The sequence below is a fragment of the Paramisgurnus dabryanus genome, chromosome 3 (assembly GCF_030506205.2).
Source record: "Paramisgurnus dabryanus chromosome 3, PD_genome_1.1, whole genome shotgun sequence".
NCBI classification, from domain to species: Eukaryota; Metazoa; Chordata; class Actinopteri; order Cypriniformes; family Cobitidae; genus Paramisgurnus; species Paramisgurnus dabryanus.
Window position 1 is genome coordinate 40,377,677 of NC_133339.1, and position 13,963 is coordinate 40,391,639.

At 40.4% G+C, this 13,963-nt stretch overlaps 1 protein-coding gene across 6 annotated transcripts in view; it reads left to right on the plus strand.

The window, feature by feature from the left end:
* Positions 1-13,963, plus strand: part of sdk2a (sidekick cell adhesion molecule 2a) — a 238,341-nt gene that overhangs the window by 115,672 nt on the left and 108,706 nt on the right. For all 6 annotated transcript variants that reach the window (XM_073814045.1, XM_073814046.1, XM_073814047.1 and 3 more), the window contains exon 2: positions 13,723-13,882. In XM_073814045.1, coding sequence (XP_073670146.1) covers positions 13,723-13,882 — 160 coding nt within the window. The remainder of the gene's footprint in view (positions 1-13,722; positions 13,883-13,963) is intronic.

Here is a 13,963-nt window from a genome sequence, read left to right on the forward strand (position 1 = left end):
AAAAGTTGAAGTACTTTTAACAGGCTGATGGACAGCGTCGCTCTCTATTTGTGCGTGTTTGCCGCTCGTCTACATTTAGATAACGTATTTGCGCTTGCAAAAGTCATGAAATGTAAACCGCCCCTTAAACTGCACCTGTCAAGATGAATCGCAGTCCCCGGATGAAGCTGTGTTATTAATTTCATGTGGTTGTGATTTGGAAATAACAAACCTTGGAATATCGCCACTGGCCAATCATAATCAAGCATTCCAATGCACTGTGTAATAAATACAGTTAAGTGTGTCATGAGGTGTCTTAGGGGCTAATCACACCAACCGCACTTTCAACGCTTTAAAACGCAAAGCGCGACGCACTGCCTTTTTTTAAAAGAGCAGTGCGACGCGGCTTTTTAAATTGCTAAGCAATCACAGAGTCAGCTGTCTTATCAATCAAATATTGAAACGTGAGCCCTCTTTTGCTGTTAACTGTCATATTAGCAGAAACTTTTAAAAGAGGACGCTTGCTCTGACCTTGTTTGAGGATGAGATGTGCACAAACACGTAGGAGTGTAGTCCGGTTCTTCAAAGCAACTGTAAACTTCTCTCACTTCAACTTAAGGTCCGCCTCTTCCCTCATTCGATTGAACAATGGAAAGACGCGAATGACGTCGGGCGCTTCTCCGCTCTCAGCGCTCCTTCAAAAGCGCATGCTGCAGCCTGCGGCAAAAACCACAAGGCACTCGGCGCGCATAAACAGCGCGCAAACGCTCCCTGCCCATAGAATATCATTCAAATAAGGCAACTGCCATAAACGCTTTTGGTGTGATTGGCCCCTTATGTAGCACCTTGGTTTTGAAGAAACACATAAACCATTTTCACACAGACATTCCGGAAAATACACGGAAAATGCATCCTGGATTGTTTCATGTTTTGTTCATTCACACTGCCAATGAATTGCTGGCATCTGTAAGGTCCCGGAAAGACACGTGACCTGGTTAAAGTCCTGCCCTCTCTTCTACGCAGCGTATGAAGTTTGCATATTATTTATTATTTCTCTCTCCAGAAACCACTCGCGTGCATTTTTGTTTATGATAAGACTATAAAGCAGTGCGTGAAGCGCCGTTCTATGCGGGTGTGATGCGATATTCTTTTATGCTGCTGAATGATCTCCGTTTCAACGCAGTAAATGACAAGCTAACTTACCTGATATCTGCTTCAGTCCAGTTTGCTGACTTTTCTCGTCATGAATGTTGCAAATCCCTCATTTTAAAGAGTTGAACCAACTTCATGTTGCCATTACACGCGCGTCCTCACTACGGCACGTGCGTCATTGTTCATGCGTCTCATTTATCATTTCCTGATAACTGCTTCAATCTAGTTTGCGACATTTCTCGTGGTGAATGTTGATATACATGTAAATCTCTCGTTTTAAAGAGCTGAACCAAAATTTTTGTTGTGATGATGCGCGCGTCCTCACTACGACACGCCCATTATGGAATTTTTCGGCTTCTTGTTCACACAGAGGGTTTTCCGTGTATCTGACTAGGTCCTCTTTCCGGCAACGATCCCAGAAGATATGGGACGTGTTTGCGTTCACACAGAAGCTTGTCTGGCAATTTTACGGGGAATTTTCTTGGACCAAAGGTCTGTGTGAATGGGGTTATACACTGAAAAAATAATTCATTCAATTTACTCAATTTTTTAAGGTAAGTGGTTGCAATCAATTTATTTAAGTTACATTAAAACAAAAAAAAAATTTAAATTAAAAAAATTAAAAAAATTGTTTAAATGCATCTTAAAAACATTTATTGCAACCACTTACCTTAAAAAAAAAAGTAAATTGAATGGATATTTTTTTTTCAGTGTACACGATTCAAGATATTTATTGTCATTTTTTACATGGAACTCAAAAATGCTTGATTCTGATTGGCCAGTTACAAAATTCCAAGGTTCATTCTTTTCAGATAACTTGTTCAAAACAAATAACACACTGTAACCCGGATACTGTGGTAAACATATAATATAAATATTTATTTTAATAACATATATGAAATTATATTTACAAATTATTAAACAAACAGTGTGAACATTTGAACGTCTTATCTTAAAACCGAAAGTAAATGGGTTCTGAACACACCGTCTCGGCTTATTTCTGCGATAACAACCTGCTGCCTATACATTATCCCTTATGTTCTTTGGTACAATAACATTCTTATTTTGCTATCTCGTCCAGATGGTAGAAAGACAACAAGCAATACAAAAGATAATAAAGATATACAATTCAAAGCAAACCAGAAAAAAAATCTAAATAAGCAATACACAAAAGGGAAATTTACGACATGAATAAAAGAACCCATTTGCAGTGAAAACAATTAAAGATTTCATAATATAATGAAGCAATAACAAAAAAGCGACTGTAGGGTAGAGTCATATATGGTTAAAATAACAATAAAGCTGACAATCTGAATCTCTGAGGCTGAAGTGTATTTGTAGCGTTCACTGTTCTTTGCGCTTTTGTTTCATTAAATTACCGAATGAGTTCCCCATGAGCAGCAGTGCAAAGTTAGCACACGTCATTAAAAAAAAATTCCGGTTTATATTCGCACCATCTTGCGGGCCCATCAAAAAGCATCTGACTACACTGGATAAAGAGAGTAGCTTACGGTGGGGGCATCTGATTATGATCCCTAGAGTCATCGACGAAGGGAAAAATAGATGTGGATGAAGTACGAGGGTGCACGGCATCTCATTAATTGATGGTTGGCTTCGCTATGTAGTGCCAAGTGCTCTGCTGTCTAATTAATCTCTGGAATATCAGAGACACATCCCAAGGCACATGCATCCCCTGTGTCGGGTCGGAGAGAGATTGAAAACCAGAGAAGGAGAAAACGAGATGCAAGAAGTAAGGAGGGAGGACCAAACGGAGGTGAGAAAAGAACTTAAAGAAGAAAATGCAACGAGACAGCGAGAGACAATAAGCGCAAATCCACAGACTTTGACAAAGCGAAAAAGGAAAAGGAAGTGACAAAAGATAAGAGAATATATAGGTATTGAAAGAGAAAGTGGGAACACAATATGTGGCGGGCGGCATATTGTGTCGACGCTGCCTTTAGGAAGCTGTGCTCGGATAATTCAATCTCCCGACCATTGACTGCCCCCCATTCTGTCTTCACTCCTAATTAAATCTCTATTTGATAGCTCAATGCCGCCTCTAATTGTGTTTGAGTTACGTCACCGCTTGCCCGCAGCCCCTTGGATCAAAATCGCAATGCCGTGCTACATTACACCTCAATTAATCGCATCAATTACACATCCATTAACCCGCGGCAACCTACTCATACTGCAGTCATAGACAGATGTGCCAAGAAAACCTGAGGAGCTAATGAAATTCAGAGCTATGAGAGACTGCAAATTACCCGATTGAATTGCAACACAAGTCAAACAAAGTAATTCTGACATTCTTTATTATTCTACGCCTCATTCAACAGAGCTGCAGTGCTTTCAAAGTAAAACAACAACAATAAAAAAATAAGCACTTTTCTTTGCACTCCCTGAGAGCTTCCTGAAATGTCCATTGTCGTGTCTTGCAAATGTGACTGACCGGCCCCAAATACACTTTGAGAGATTCGTCGTAACACGTGGACTGAAACGCAGAACGCAACGGTTGACGATACACTACTGTTGCATCCGTGTTTGTCTTAATGTGGTGAAGTGCTTGTTTGGCCTGAAGGGTAATGGGGCTCTTCACCTTCCTGGCAGGGTGGAGGGCACTTTGCACGCTTTGAGAGTTGATGAAGTGTAAATCGGCAGGGTGCCGGTTGTCACGGTGACAACCGCCACTGACAGAGTGACAGATCAGGCTGACCTTCAGCGGTGACCAGAGCGGGATTGTGCCTGTGCCAGCCTTGTAAGCTTACCCGGACCGGTTGACAGAGCAAAACACACATTTGCATCAGGAGCAGAAGCCACCACAAACCTCAGGGCAATATAAGAAGTGCTAGGATAACTTCTCTCTCTCTGTTGGCAGGATAAAGCAGAAGTGCCTGTATCCCCAAGGGTGCAACAGTGATGTGAGAAAAAAGTATGTCTTAAGACATATCTTTAAGAGCCAGGGGTTGTATAGGTCTGGTGTCTGCTCATTCTAAGCTTCTGTGATGAGAAGGATCTGTAAACGTGCCAGAGGATTAAGTGGTGGAAGGGTCCGTGTTCCCTACCGTGCCAGAATAAGGGGAGGAAATGCAGAACAACTGCTAAGTCCCAAGAGTGTGATTGCATGGCAGCGTGGTGCAGTGAGCACTCGGAGGGCAGTGCTTTATGGATCCTGGCTGGTGCCCGTGGCCTTTGTCTCCGAGCTATTAAAATTCTGTGTGTGCTGCAGCGGTCTGAGTTGAGTGTTGCCATTCGAGGTTGGCTGTCAGGTTAGCGCTTCTTTTTCGTTTCTGAGGTTGCCTGTGGTGGCAAGGAGGATGCGGACACAAAAAAATTATGGTCTTAGCTCGACCAAGCATAAAGAGAACATTAAACGCCCCCTGACTCTGGCCAGCTCAGCTTACTTGCTGCAGGGCTCCACCACCGCAGAGGAACCTCCCTTAGGTTCTCCATCTGGATTCAACACAATCCAGCACCCACCCACACAAACACACACACACACACACACACACAGTGTTTAAAGATTGCAAAACATACTGACACGTCGATGTGTCAGGTTCCCGTCTATTCCCACCCTTTTACCGAACACAAAAGCCCCTTTCCTCTGCTTTTATCTTTTTCACTTTCTTCTACCTTTAAACTGCAGGGATTCTGATGAGAAATGGCACCTGCGTTATGGCTCATTAAGGCTGAGTTTAGCATCATCCTGACCCAAGGTTTCTTGCTCTCGGTGGGTGTGCTCTCCTGCGGACCTCGGCCGCCCACTCGGAGCAGGATTTTAGTGAGATCTGCTTAACCTCGCCTGAGCCCCAGCAGATCAAAGCCTGGCGCTCAGACACTGAAGGAGCCACAGGCACTGACTGACATTCTCATTACAATATGGAGATCGCTCTCATCACTAAGAGGCTTCCTGTTTGAGGACATTGTCAGACTTCTGCAAACTAGTCTGTGCTCTTCCTCCATTTCATGCTAACATAACCTTTCGTCTGACATAATAGGTACCCATGGGAGTGAGTTTCCATTGCTCAGCGTACTCTGCCACAAAGGCCTTGTTCATTGAAACATTTTCTTTTTAGCTGTAGCAATGCAGCCGTTCCAAACCTTAATAATTTCCCAGACCACAACAGTTAACTGTGAAAACAAACAGCATAACATTTCTCAATGGAAGCTGAAAGCGATACTTCAGATAAATATTAATATTACTCACCCTTAAGCAATCCAAGATACATATGTTCATCATCTCTCAGACTAACACATTTGGGGTTATATTAGGAAATGTCCTTTCTTTTCCCAGCTTATACGGTAGAAGACAGGGGTCAGGAAACGACTTCTGAATTTAAACCCCAAAAAGTGCATCCGTCCTTCACAGAAGTAATCCACACGACTCCAAGGGATTAATAATGGTCTTTTGAGGGTAATTGTGCGATTTTGTAAGAAAAATATCAAGATTTCAAACTTTATAAACTTTAAAGGAACAGTAAAGGATTGTGGCCAAAACTGGTATTGCAATCACAAAACTTGTGGCTAAAACTGGTACTGCAATCACACAGCTGGTGGCCAATACACAACATGACAACATCAACATCATTTAAGGGCTGCAACTCCACTTTTTAAATGACAATATCCTGGCCGGACCACTGTTGTGAGTGATATAAGTATTTGAAATGAAAATGATTTCTTAAAGGTGACATAGAATGATTGAACGGGGTATTTATCCTTGTTCTGTGATGTGACATATAGACAAAAAAAATTTTGTTTGGGTCTGTAATGCCTTAGAAGCTTCCTAAAAACCTCTCTCAGATAGCTCTATTTGGGTGGGGGATTTTAAACAAGTGGTTTTGCACCTATTTGGCTCCCCCTACTGGCTTAACTTGCAATCTCATTACTGATTGGCTGACTTTGCTGCCACTCTTAAAATGTAGCCAATTATTTTAAAGTGAAGGGGCAGTGAGATGCCTGAGATGTCATAAGCATCAGTTTTTCAGATTGGGCCATTTTCTGGCTGACATTTCTAAAAGAGGAATTTCTATGAGATTGAGATGTTTAGCATGTCTAGCACTTTTTGTATGTTTGTGAATGCGGGTAGACTACCATTATTCAACAAAGACAAGGTAAAAATTGTTTTTAATTCTCTGCCCCCTTTAATGTCTAGTGATATATCAGGGGCCTTTTATGATTAATTTATATACATTTCTTACATACTGTTCCTTTAAAGGTCAAAGTATAGTCCCTTTTTACGCATACGCGATGGGATCTCTATGAAAAGTCCGTCACAAAAATGGAATTATCTCTGGTTTTTGCTCAAAATGTGGTGTTTTTGCAGAAACCTACCCATATTCAAAAGCTGATTGCAAAAGAACCACTGAAGGTAGGATGAAACGTTTTTTTTTTTGTTTGAAAGCAGAGTGTCTGTTCTTTCATTTGGTATATTGTTTGTTTATATATTTAAAGAAGAACATTTTCTGGAAGGCATTAAACTTTGGTGAAAATCATGAAAAACGCTGGCGCTGGCTGGCAACTTTTTTTTAAAACGCTGGCGGTGAAAGAGTTAAGTTGCCCGCCAGCATTTTTTGTGATTTTCACAGTGTTTCACAAAATGCCTTTGAGGCAAATTTTCTTCTAAAAATATATAAACATAAATATATAAAATGAAAGAACAGACCCTCTGCTTTCAAACAAACAAACAAAACAGGAAAAAAATTCCTCATATCTTTATTTTTTTCTCTGTTAAACTATTAAATATGTTTGTTTTTTTGCTTCAAAAATACAAAAATGTGAGAAAAATCTGAAATAATTGCATTTTTGTGAAGGAATTTTATTAGAGATCAGATTCAGAATGATGATCAAAACATACACAGAGTGTAAAATATTTTTTTTATATATAAATTGGGTTATCTAGTGGATAATGCGGTGTTACAAATCACCATTAAAACTCATCAGAAACACGTTTTTTCAGGGAAATGTTTTCTCTTAAAGCAACACTAAATAGTTTTTTTACCTTAAAATAACGTTTCCAAAAAAGTTTCAGTCGTTCATCCACTCGAAACAGGGTGAACACCACTTTCACATTCGCTTTGCAGCCCTCTATCGGCCAAAACCGCACTAAAGAAGTTTACAACCGTCCGGTCGCGGTCCTGTAGTTCGAGTGAAAACTACAAAAACTTGCTTTACGGCAGACCTACAATCCAATCAGAGCCAGCTTTGCGGCAGTAGGCTAAATTATTTACGACAGTGGTAATGAACAATTCCACTTCCAACCTGTAGGGGGAGCAAAGAGCAAAAACTCTTTAGTGTTGCTTTAATTGGCAAGATAACTCGTCAATGGCGGGGAATAACTAGCCTCCGGTAATGACGCCATCTTGGACTCGGCAGGTTTTAGCATAGTGAAATATTTGGTTGCCATAGGTATGTTGTGCACTGCCTCTCACAAATCGCCAAGATGGCGGCGTTACCGGAAGCTAGTTATTATAGTTAATAAAGTTTAAAATATATTTCTTTACAAAATTCCATCGATTACCCACTTTAGAATTTTATTAACCTCTAAGAGCCATGTGGATTACCTCTGTGAAGGATTGATGCACTTTTTTGAGCTTCAAAGTCAGAGGTTTTTCCCTGATCCCTGTTTTCTACCATTATAAAGTGTGAAAGAGCAAGAAAAGCATTTACTAAAACAACTCCAAATGTGTTCGTCTGAAAGATAATGGACATCTCTGGGTGTCCGGGTGTATCTCTGAGTAAATCATGGGTCTAATTTTGATATTTGGCTGAAGTATTTCTTTAAGATATCTGTCTCAATTTTCCCTCACCCAGATGGACACTTTATTGCTTCATCTTTTTGCAGGATGTTATGGTTTATCTGTCAATATTTTAGATGTTTCCCATGCATAGGGGAAATAGAAATAGACATAGAAATAGTCGTTTGGACCTGTATAGATTTGATTATCTATAACATAATTTTTTACCATTAGAAGAGTATACAGATCATATCTTGGTCTTGAAAGAGTTTAAAAAGGTAAGTTTGAGTTCATATTGAAATTAGGCTGATGCAAATCGTTTGAAATTACTGGGGTCTCTTTACCACAGGAGGAAAATTGCACATTCACATTCCTGTCTAGGAGAAATGATTAAGACGAAGTCAATTTTCTTTTCCTAAAAAATTGTCAAAATATGTACCCCAGCTGTCACTGGAGTGAGTTCATATTATAGTAGTGCCTCAGAGGTACATATTGGTAGCTCAAAGAAACATATCAATACCAATAGTGTACATATCTGTACCTAATGGTATAAATTAATACCTTTTTAAAGGGTACTGACACCTGGGTACATATTTTAACCATTTATTTTCTAAAAATGTGGTTGAGGCAGTCCGGCACGCATATACATTGCAGAATATATACAACCATCTATCATATCGTGGATGATTCTGCTTTTAGCCAATCGATGTGCAGGCTGATTTGGCATCTGAGGTCTCTAATGGTGGTATGTTTATTGTGCACCGTTGCTAAGTGGATGTGCCCCTCCGCTGGCTGTGCTGAATGGCAGTGCATTTACTGGAGGATATAATAACTATGGTTGTACGGCTGTGCACTCCAGACAGTTGGAGAGCATTGGCCGTCTACTGTACCATACATTCGCTCTTGGAGATGTTTCCCAATTATTTGGACGATTGTACCAAGCTTAATTAGTCTGATAATAGTCCAATTCCTGTGGAGTCAGTAGATTCTTGATCCAGCATCATTTGGGAGTGTCTCAAGATATATTTTGTGTGGCATATTATGTAGCCCCCTAGTGGAGAGGCTCTGTAAAATGCCTACATCAGAGGCCAGAAAAAAAGTGCAATGTTTGGCTCGAGAGACAACAGCTTCTGGCACCCCTGAAGCTGAGCTCCAGGGCTCACTGCATTATTGCTTCAATTAATACAAGCTTTAATTGGCCTTTCACAAACACAGTGACAATCAGATCTATGTCACCTATAGAAAACGCCTCGGCGCGATCGATACGTGCCATCATTTGCTCCTCGTGAGGAAAATGAAAGCACTTTGTCTCCCGGCTGAAGGCGCACCCATGCAGGGCTTTGTGTTTGCCTGAGAGTCTGTATAATCCGGCTGTTTTAGAAACACTGAGGATGAATGGATTCTCCGGCTCGCCATATCTCATTCTGTCAGGGTTGCGGGCGGAGCGGCTGCATCTTAAAACTTATCTTCCAAACCTTCCCTCACTTACCTCATCAGGCCGCTGAAAGTCACTCCCTCTATCAGCACTGCAGATGCTTCTTGTTTTAGTCTTACGACGTTAACAACGGACAAATTGTTTTTCAAATCGTCTGTTATATTTTAGAAGGCCAAATCTGATTTGTCAAATTGTGTCCGGCTATTCGTCCCTAATATCCTCTTTCGTCTTCGTCTCAGCCTCTGTTACTTGAAGCAATGATGTGATTTCGTCCGGCAACGTGTTGTTGGATCAAAAAACAAGCAGTAATAGCTCTATCTTGAACATTATGTCTATGGCGGGCATGAGCGGCGTGTCGTGTCAAATCTGATTCGCTCCCATTATAGTCAATAAAGGTGTCTACACAATCGTGCCCCTTTCAGCTAATAGGTCTGCCAATTTTAGGTTTGGCACGGAAAGACTCAGAATTATTTTATCTACAAATCATAGGTGTGACTTTTATTTGCAAATTTAAATTACTTACAATAGCGTGCGATTTTCTGTTCTGTAGCCTTCTGGTTTAAAATCAGTTGTTGTTATTTTTTCCTATTCACAAATTACATTTTTGGAGCTGAGATATTTTCTCATTTTTCAGGTCTTGCAATATAACATAATTTTATGAGGTGGCTAAAAATCGTATAAATCTGTACATTCATCTCATTTGTGCATTATAGTACAATTTGCTTTCGCACTAGTGATGTTGGAGCGTCATTATTGCTTTTCTCATAGGCATAAGTTTTTCTACAGTATGATTTTTTTATACAAATTCTCAGTAGTTACGAACACCTCAGCCTTCGACTAGCAATGGCTTCAATGAGGAGGCAATAGACGAAGTGTGCAATGGAGATATGTGCCTAAAAACGAAACGTCTCCCTTTCTATCCAATAGAGTCAGAAAGAGCATCTTATTTGTGTTTCCCTTGATTTCATTGAGGCTCTAAAGTGTGGCGTGAATATGTGCGAAATACAGGTAAACAGTCACTTGATTGGATGATTACCCTGATGGTGGTATAATCTTCTTTGCAGTGGGTCAGCAAGTTGTGAAACTGAGAAATGGATGGAGTAATTGCAACAAAGTAAACAACTCACCCACTTAGACGTCACCTCTTGCAGTCACATACGAATCAAAATTACCTTGAAGTGACTCGAGACACGATGTGATCTGTGAATGAGCCAGAGAGAATTCGGTTCAGTTCAATTAAATTGTGATGATGTTACACCTGCTGTGATAACCAAGGATTTGTTCACTAATGGTCCAAAAATTAAAACGTGACTTTTGTTAAAGTCACCTTAAAAATGTAAATTTTTAAAGGAACATTGTAGACTGCGTCCGAAACTGAAAGCAGCTTCCATGCCGCCATGCCGCCTCATAAGGCAATGACTTTGACGGCTTTCGGCGTACAGCCTTCATAGGCAGCATAATGGAATTCTGTTTGAAAAATAATGGGTACGAGTACTTGATTGCTCAAGTACTCGAACATGGCATCGATGATCGATCACGAAAACGATGATCATGTGATTTTATTTATTTTGTAGTTATGGTTGCATTTGGATGTCTGGTTAGCATTACAAGCGCCTGTGGTAGTAAAGACTTGGTGCGTGTGTTTAAGTTGTGTTGAGCTACGCAGACCGGCATATGACATCAGTAACATTACCATGCATGATTCAAAACAAACAGATAAAGGCAACACGCCGATCCTCGCAATGCTGTGAAGTGATCTTTTCCTGTTAGCTGCGTTTACACCAGCCGCGGTAAAGGTGGCAAGCGTGGGTGATTTACATGTTAAGTCAATGCAAAGACGCGATTAGGCATCCTGCAGCGCAGTAAGCGCGGCGTTAATTGCGGGACGAATTGAGCATTGCCGCGGGAAATGCGCGAGTTGAAAAATCTGAACTTCGGCGGATTTCCATGGCACGTTAACCAATCAGGACCTTGCTGTAGTAGTGACGTGATTACAGGGAGCGAGCGGAATGGCGGAGTCTCGGCGGAGTCTCAGCGAAGTCGCAGAAGCCCCTCCCATGACGCGAATTTCTACGTGAATTTCTTGAATGACTACTGTTTCACGCGCGGCTTTCACGCACGAATGAAGATAGTGAACTCAAATGTTCAAGCGTCCATCTACACGCGAATAGCGCATTTTTGCCACCTGTACCGCAGCTGGTGTAAACGCAGCATTAGAGGTTTCTGTTAAAAACATTTAATTAAATAATAATCTAGTATGTGATCATTTTTCTGTTATAGTTTCTTCAAAATTTAATTTTATTTGAGTCTTTTAACTCTTTCACCGCCAGCGTTTTTAAAAAAAGTTGCCAGCCAGCGCCAGCGTTTTTCATGATTTTCACCAAAGTTTAAAGCCTTCCAGCAAATGTTGTTCTTTAAATAAATAAACATACAATATACCAAATGAAAGAACAGACCCTCTGCTTTCAAACAAAAAAAAAAACGTTTCATCCTACCTTTAGTGGTTCTTTTGCAATCAGCTTTTGAATATGGGTAGGTTTTTGCAAAAACACCATATTTTGAGCAAAAAGCAAAAATAATTCCATTTTTGTGACGGACTTTTCATAGAGATCCCATTCAGAGCGATCTTTAAAACAGACACGGACATGCAGCCGCTTGCCATAGGGCAATACTTCCGGTTTTAAAAAGTTGCGGAAGGGCGCCACCTGGTGGAATAGCGGTATTGCGGAAAGACGGAAAATCTCGTCATTGGCGGGGAAGCGTTTTCTCTTGATTGACGAGATATCTCGTCAATGGCGGGGAAAGAGTTAATGAAATATTTTCATATTCATTGTGATGTATACTCCCGCCCTTTTGATTGCCCCGCCCCTAGTTAATCAAGAACTCGTTCTTCAGACCTATGGATTAATCGAAATTAAAAAATTGCATAAATGCACATCCCAGAGACCACCTTTGTCTCAACTAATCCCATATTTGAAAACTGCAATACTAACTTCTCACTAGAAATGCGTTCAAAAGGTGTTAAAAGTAAAAATGTTATCTTATTTACAGTAAAGTTTCTTGGCAGCCATTTTATTTTTCTGAACTTGACCAGGCACGATCAGTCATATTTCCCTGGCACACACTCACGCATAGAATTGTGGGACAAGATGATGAAGATATCTCAGGAGTCAGGAAGTAAACCAAGCATTGAATTCGGAAGTGCCTTGATGCTTTCCTACCTTGGAATGCTGCATCCGAAGGAAGCATTTTAGCGATTTCGGACACTGCCGTAGTGTTTTTTTTATAAATTACTTATTTGTGCGCTTCATTACTTTTTTTAAATTCATGTTCCCTCATAATCTTTAATTAAAAATGTGACTTCTTTCTGCCTGGGAAAAGATTGCAGAAAATAGCAACATGGCTCAACTTCCAACGATCCAATCAGTTCCGGACGAAATCAAGTCTCGCCCTACACTTTTTTCACATTTCAATAGGCGTTCCACTATGATACGTCACAATATGAAAAAGAAGACGATTACTACTTCCGTTTCATGGTGACTTTAAAGGAACAGTATGTAAGAATTGTATATCAACTAATCATAAAATGGCCCTGATATGTCACTAGACATTAAAAAATCATTTTCATTTCAAATACTTATATCACTCACAACAGCGGTCTGGCCAGGGTATTGTCATTTAAAAAGTGGAGTTGCAGCCCTCAACTGATGTTAATGTTGTCATTTTGTGTATTGGCCACCAGTTGTGTGATTGCAGTACCAGTTTTAGCCACAAGTTTTGTGATTGCAGTACCAGTTTTGGCCACAATCCTACATACTGTTCCTTTAAATGTTTGGTCAATGCAAGTCTGATATGACTTAATAAAAATATGTTGAAAAACTGTTAACACATGGAAATATGGTATTGCTATGCTAGTTGAGAAAAAATGGCCCCAAGCTGTCACTAGGGCCAGTACCCCTTGAAAACGTTATAGGTACAGATATGTATACTCTACATTTGGTACCAATATGTACATCTTAGGTACTAATACAAACTCTTTAGGTAAAAATGTGTACTTTTTGAAAGGATGGCGCCCCATTGACCATTTTTTTGGCCATTTTTACTGACTGTGTGTATTTTTAAGTAAATTGTACTGTTTTCCCATGATTAATCTTCTTATATTGTATTTGTAAGTCGTTTGGATAAAAGCGTCTGCTAAATAAGTAAATGTGAAGTCAGTGTAACCCCTGGCTTCAAGACAATCACTAAACCTTACCCTAACATTGGATTGGTCAACAGCAATGTTGTTGCAGGACTGACAAGGATGTTGATCCAGTAACATGTCCTACTTTAGTGATTTATGTTAAGCCTCTCTCTCTCTCTCTCTCTCTCTCTCTCTCTCTCTCTCTCTCTCTCTCTCTCTCTCTTTCTATCTCTTCCTCACAGATGATGTTCCACCCTATTTCAAAATGGAGCCGGTGGCAACCCAGATCCACCTGGAAGGGAACCGGGTGGTTCTCACCTGTATGGGTGAGGGCAGTTGGCCCCTGGAGTTCAAATGGCTTTACAACGGTACCGAACTGACACGTTTCACATTGGAGTACAGGTGAGAATTCCCATCCGCTGATGCGTGTCCTTCAGACAGCTTGATCACAAGCACAACATTAACCACGGTTTTGATTAAAAC